The following is a 6,960-nucleotide window of genomic DNA, read 5'->3' on the forward strand; positions in this document are numbered from 1 at the left end:
ATATATATATATATATATATATATATATTGTAAAATGCATGTTTGTATATTTTTTTTATGAAAACGGATTTATATATATTTATATACTTAATAAATACCTAATTTTATAAATAGGTATTTCGTATACAAAAAAAAAGTAAAAAGCTTTTATATAGAAAATATAAGACTTTTTTATGGGAAAATATGTTTTTTTTTGTATAAATATGATTTTATAAAAAAAAAACATATTCAATTTTTTTTTTGAGAAAAAAGTTGTAAAAAAACTAAAGTGAGGATGGACTAATAACATAATTCTATAACTTTGGCCAAAAGTGTAAATTTTGGACCAAATTTGTAAAAAATTTTGAAATCTGGGCCAAAAATGTAATTTTATTAAAGTTGGATGACATGTTGACCAGGTAAAAGGGCTAAATTGAATACGATTAGCGATTTTTGAGACTTAATTGAATAAAAAAAAAGTATCAGGACTAAATCGATTATAAAACTAATATGTAAGGACTTTATTGCAGTTTTCCTAAAAAAAACCATGAACGAAACTAAAGAAGAGTGGAGAGGTGACCGCAAATGAGATAGAGTCATTTGTGATTTCAACTAAGGGGTCGTTTGATATAGCCTCTAACCGAGTCCAATAAAGGACCCGGTCCAAAAAAACTTAATCAACATGTTTGATGATCATTTTACAATCAAAGACTCGGTCCAAGCTGCGGACTCGGTCCAAGCTTTGGAGCTGATTCGGTCATACCTTTTCATTTGCTGAACCGAGACAAAATGTGACAAAACATTCATCATTCCAATTTTGCCCTACGATTGAATGCCTCCACAAGAAGAACATCCATCGACGATTGTTGCTATCAAGTTCACATGTTGCTTCCAATCCCGATATGTTGCTCGATGGTGTCAGCTTCCTCCGAACATTCAACAGGCAACCATCAAGATTCCGAACATGTGAGTTTTCATACCTTTTTTGTCCGATTTTTTGTGCTCGAATTTTGCTGAGATGTTGGATTTTTGCTGTGATGTTCAAGTTTATTTTTTTGTTCTTCTTTGATTATGCTAGATTTAATGAAGTATTGATGATTTTTTTTCTGATATTTTTTCGTTTGGTGTTGTTGTTGTGCCCTTGCTGTTGTTGTGAATCTCGTATGGTACAAATTGTATGCTAAATGAGTAAAAAATAGCTGACTGGGTCACCTTCCTCGTTCGCCCCTTCGACGCTTTCTTCCTCTCGATCGGCTTGCTGCCTTGCTCTCCCGCTTCCTTATTATGAAGACACCACCTCTGTGTTCACAAACTGCATTCGATCATCGGCTTCAATCTCTGGCCGCTATTGTCACCCTCGCTGTCGACCACCACCTCCATCGTTACCTATCGCATTGACCACCACTACCACTCCTTTCCTCTGTTCTTGATCTCCACATGATGTAACTTCACCACTACTCCTTTCGTCTGTTCTTGATCTCCACATGATGTAACTTCAAATCAGGTTTGTTTTTTTTCTTTCTGATTAATTATAGATGACAAATTTTATGTTTTATTCCTTGATTGCAAGTTTATAGCTTTACTATTACACTTAAGTTTTTCACCAACTTGATCAAGCTGAATGAATGAGGCAATATGTTACTATAATGCATATTTATTTGATACAAAAAGCATTATGGGTTTAGTAGTTATTCAATAGAGTAAAATGGCATTTGAATATCCAAATGATACAAAAGGAAGTTATTAACTATAGAATTTGATGATAAAGATTATGTTGAACCTACCTTGAAGGACTTCAATATTATAGTTATGTATGTGTTGTTGCTGATATTGATACTTTCTTTGACAACAGGTCGTTGATTATAAGAAAAAAAAAGAAACAGGATAACTTTCAAAACAGACCTTGACGTAGAATTGTTTCATCCCAATTGATGAAGATTCATATTCCACTGATAATGGAAAAGAAAATGGCATAGAGGAAAAAAAGAAAAAATGATGGAAGTTAGTTAGGTTAATTCATCTCAATTTTTTGGACTTTTGGTGTAGAATTGTTTCAGAATTTTCATATTTGTTATGGTAGTAATAACGATCATGCACCAGTCTATTATTATCAAAGTGCAAGATCTTATATATATATTTTTAATCTATAAGCCATATTTCACTCTTCCTCTAAATTTTGACAAAAACATTAAAATAAGACAGATAACTCATATTTGAGTCATTTTCATTATGTATTAACTAATTTTTGTAATAAGCTCAATTGTTAAAATTTACGGGTATAACACTAGTTGTAATGTTTATAAAAAATGTAATGTTACAAGTTAAATGGTAAATCATAAAAGAATTATTATAAAAATTATTGTTTGAAGGTAACATAGTCATTTTGTACAGTCAGTCAGATGTAAAATCAAACAACAAGTTTCAGTCAGAAATTTACTCAGCCAGACCTTCTAACTCAGTCAGCGTTTAACTCAGTCAGCGTTTAACTCAGTCAACTCTAACTCAGTCAGCAATTATCAAACGACCCTAAAAAATGAAATTTTTTATAGTGGAAGACGGAATGACGAAACCACAAATAAGGAGCCGCAACTGAATGTGTATTTTGCTACAAGAAATCGAAAAAGAAAATGAGATGATGAAACCAAAAATAAAATAGCCTCATCAATAGTTCTAACTATTAAATAAAAATTATTTAAAAAAAATTGACTAAATTTTGTAATTATCTCAACTAAAACCACTTCAAAAGGTGAGGGCTTATAAAACACTCATGATTGGTTTACGCTGCTGACACCAAAACTTGGCCTCCATCCCAACCCTACTGGTTTACTTTTCGGTGTAAAGGCCATCGACATCGACAGACGACACAACACAGGCTGGCTTCTCCTTCCTCGTTGCTCTCGTTTTTCTACTTCTTTTACCCACATCACATCTAGTCTTCTGATCTTGTCTTCGCTAAATGATTCTATCTCCCAACCCCCCATTCTCTTGCGGTGAGTATACAAAATTCTAACTTTTATTATTATTATTATTATTTTTAAAATTTTTTTAATAAATCTAATTAGGGTATTGAGAACCAATGTACTAATTTTTATTGTGAATTTGTTTGAACAAGTTTATAGCTGCTTTATTAACCGAATTTGTGTGTTTGTTGATTGTTGGAACAGAGGAAACTTGGAATTTCTTTGTTACATACCTAATTGTGTAGAATGAAATTAGCCGACTAATTGTTGGTTAACTTAGTGATTTTTTCAATGTTAATTTTCGTCCTGGTTTTGACTAATTAAAAGCAACACACATATCTTGTAGATATAATTCATTATGAGAATTTTTGTGTTACAGCGGAGAAGTACCAACCTTATGTTAGTACTTTAGAATTTGGTTGGTTTGTTTTGTATGTCGTTATTGTTGGATTGAATTCCATTGCAGGGATTATGGAGCTAATAAGAATGCTTAATGATCTTTTCATATCTACAAGAAAAGATGCAGTGGATGTAGAAGTCGATAGATTAAGCAGCTTGCCAGATGAACTAATCCATAAAATCCTTTCTTTCATTAACATCAAAGATGCTATTAGCACTAGTGTATTGTCATCTAGATGGAGGTTTATCTGGACTTCAATGCCCTCTCTGAATTTCGAGAATCTCAATAATGAGCGCTACTTTTTCAGTTTTATTTATAATGTTCTATCTCACCGCAATAATCAAGTACAATTGTCTTCGGTCAAGCTTGTTCTTGGAAGAACAGTTAGGGACGATGAATCTGTTACAAGAATTCTCAGCTGCAAATTCTCTCACAATCTCGAACAACTGAGTGTTACACGTTTGCCTGGAGGGAATATAGTTGAATGCCCATATTCCATTATGGCGCCACCAAAGTGGGACCTCCCAGCTTTAACGACTTTGCATCTTCACCAAGTCGAACTGTCTGATTATGATGATATCGGTCTTTTCTCTAAGTGCACCAACTTGAAGAACCTCTCCTTGAACCGGTGCAGAATGAAAGAAACCAAAGTTTTAAATATCTTTCATCCTCGACTTTATGATCTTACACTTGTATCTACACCCCCTGATATGGCATTAGAGGAGGTTGTGAATGTGGTTACACCTCAACTCAAGAATCTCACAATTATAAGGTGCGAAGGGGAGCATCTGATTTCTGCACCTGGGCTTACCTCCTTGGTCATAGAAGGTTCTCAGTCTTGGTATGTTTCTACACCATCAGGTTTCCATTCTTTGGAGAAGGTTGAACTCTTTATGTACGATCCATTCAAAGCAGATATTCATAGAATAGTTTCTCTGCTTCAGCAGCTCCATAGTGTTAAGCTTCTTACACTTAACTTGGGGATTCTCAAGGTATTGGTCATTGATATTGTTTATCTTCTGTATCTTACCAAGATTTTTAATCTGGATTCTGGCAAATACTCTTGTATATACACACACATGGTTATGAAGATTGCATTAATTTATATCTAATTTCCTTTTGTTTTATCTTTTGCAGCGTCTCTTTTCACAAAGGAAGGTATATCAAGAGTTCTTGCACCCCTCCATAGTTTTATGTCGTGTGTGTCTGTGTGTGTATATATATATATACACACACACACATGGGTAGTTTATTTTGATAATCACAAATATTTTGTGAGTGTAAGAACCAATCTGGAGCATAGATCAAAAGAATCAATGGTTTTGATGAGAATCACTATGACTTATCCATAACTAAATCCGTTTAATTTAGGAACGCTTTCAGTACTCAAGAATCAATTAGAATCATTGATTTTTTCAATTTGACACTCTCGAATTTTTCTTACTTATCATTCTCACACACATACACAGTTATTAAGATCGTGTTGATCTGTATTTAATTTTCTGCAGAGTCTATCTTCATCCATGAAACTAGTCCCACATAAAGCTTGTGCGTTTGCCAACACAAAGATTTTGAAGTTTACAACAAAACCGGTAGTAAAGGTATACTTGGAGGTTGGGGCACAAGAGAAAGTAACTACGTGTACTGAAATAAAAAACAATGATGAAACTTCTCCAAGTGCCATATTCCCAATGGTCTCATGTGAGGTATTTACACAGTGCCAATATAATATTCGGTTTATCCTTTTTCTAGTTTATGCAGTACGACATGCATAACCATACCAAAATATGGATCATTGTAACATGAACCGGTTACATTACAAAAACATGAAAGTTATGATATTCATGAAAACGTTGCAGGAGATTACAGCTATGGAGAATATGGCATCAGCACAAGTATTTGTAAAACACTTGGGGATATTGCTAGAGGAGGTTAAACAAAATAGAAATAGCGACGATTACAAGGCTGAGAGGGATGTACATAGCAAACCATACGTTGAGATGCATTGGGCGTGGACATTACAATGGAACCTTGTGGCAATGATGGGAGTGTTTAAGCATAAGAAAACTAAAGCAAAATTAGATAATTTTCTCATGATGGCACAAATTACGAAAAAGTATATTAATAGGCACGATTGCACGAAATCTATGAATCACCCCATTATTGGATGGTTGCACGAAATGGGTGGATTGTTTCACCACACTGAAGACTTGATAACTCAGTTGTCTGCATCAAAGAAGGCGGTGATGCTACCATTTTTTTTGAGTTTGTGCGAAGAAGCCACAATTCTCACAGTTAATATTTTGGGATGGATTAACACCATAATGTAAACTCAAGAGACTAATGCACTTATTTTTTAGTATTAATTTTTATGTCGGTTTAATTTACACTGTTATGCTAAAAGTCAAGATTTATGGGTGATTGTGTTCAATTATTTTTCGTGGATGTTATTTGAAAATTTTAATTTAAACATCAAGTATTTAAAATAATAAAAATAAGAGCAAACTGTAGAAATGGCATTTGGTTGGTCATTTTCTTTGGATTGCATCACAAGTTTTTTTCCCTTTTGTAAAAAATGTATTATGGAAAGGTTTCATTGTAGTTTTGGTCACTTACCAAAGTGAAATGTCAAATGATTAATTTACACTTTTGATATCCTTCATATGGTTTATTTTAAAGAAATCAAATATCTTGTTATTTTTTTCTTAGTACCATTTTCCTATACACTTAAGATTGTTATATTTGTCATATTTAATAAAATTTTATTACACTTATCATTGTCTAGAAATGGTAGGTGTAGGATGTGTAACAAGAAAAAATATTAGGATATTTAATTTCTCTTTATTTTATTTTATTTAATTCTTTATCATTAGTAAATACCCCACCCCTCTCTCTTGAAATACGTGCCTCTCTCTTTCTCTTATCTTTGTTTAGTCCACATCATGTCTCTATTCCGCTCCTTGCAGCTACTACCCTCTACTGCCATCACTCCTTTGTTGTTGAAAATCTCCAAAAACAATCTATCTTACGCTATCTTTTACTGTCATATACCCTTTCCTCTCTCATAAATCATCCCCAAATTTTTTTACTTTAGGTTACGAATTGATTGTATGGAAAACCAGAGGAAAAGAGTTTACACTGAAATCTATTTTCTTCTTTTGGCAGAATGTGCTCTTTATTGTGTAATAATACAATTTATAAGTTATTGTAACAAAAAAAATATAAGACATAAAAAACTAATAAAAAGGCGTGATGTTCACAAAAAGACCTCTAAAAGTCCTTAATAACAAAGTTATATTCTTTGCATAATAAAGAAGATTTTATCATTTACTTAGCTAGGAAGAGTTTCTTTATAAGATGAGTATAGTGCCTAAATATTAGCCATGATGCTTATCTCTCTAACAAACCTCTCTTTAAATAGAGGATTAGCTTTCTTGTTTTCATCGTCTCTCTTTCTCAAAAGCATTGTAATCTCAATAGATGTAGTGAATTGAATTTTGACATCTCTTGTCTATGGTTTTTCCTAGTTGGGTTTACATGCAAAAATCTTGGGGTTCTTCACTTATTTCTTATTTCTTATTTCTTACTTTATATTGTTCTTGATTGTTCACATAGTTGATT

At 32.9% G+C, this 6,960-nt stretch overlaps 1 protein-coding gene across 1 annotated transcript; it reads left to right on the forward strand.

The window, feature by feature from the left end:
- The first annotated feature begins 2,758 nt into the window (after positions 1–2,758).
- Positions 2,759–5,726, forward strand: LOC111909141 (putative F-box/FBD/LRR-repeat protein At4g13965). Its single transcript, XM_023904930.3, has 5 exons — positions 2,759–2,969; positions 3,406–4,331; positions 4,477–4,497; positions 4,848–5,045; positions 5,199–5,726. The coding sequence occupies exons 1-5, from the start codon at positions 2,936–2,938 to the stop codon at positions 5,667–5,669; spliced, it is 1,650 nt and encodes a 549-aa protein (XP_023760698.1). The 5' UTR covers positions 2,759–2,935; the 3' UTR covers positions 5,670–5,726.
- The last annotated feature ends 1,234 nt before the right edge of the window (positions 5,727–6,960 follow it).

The sequence above is a fragment of the Lactuca sativa genome, chromosome 3 (assembly GCF_002870075.4).
Source record: "Lactuca sativa cultivar Salinas chromosome 3, Lsat_Salinas_v11, whole genome shotgun sequence".
Taxonomy (NCBI): Eukaryota; Viridiplantae; Streptophyta; class Magnoliopsida; order Asterales; family Asteraceae; genus Lactuca; species Lactuca sativa.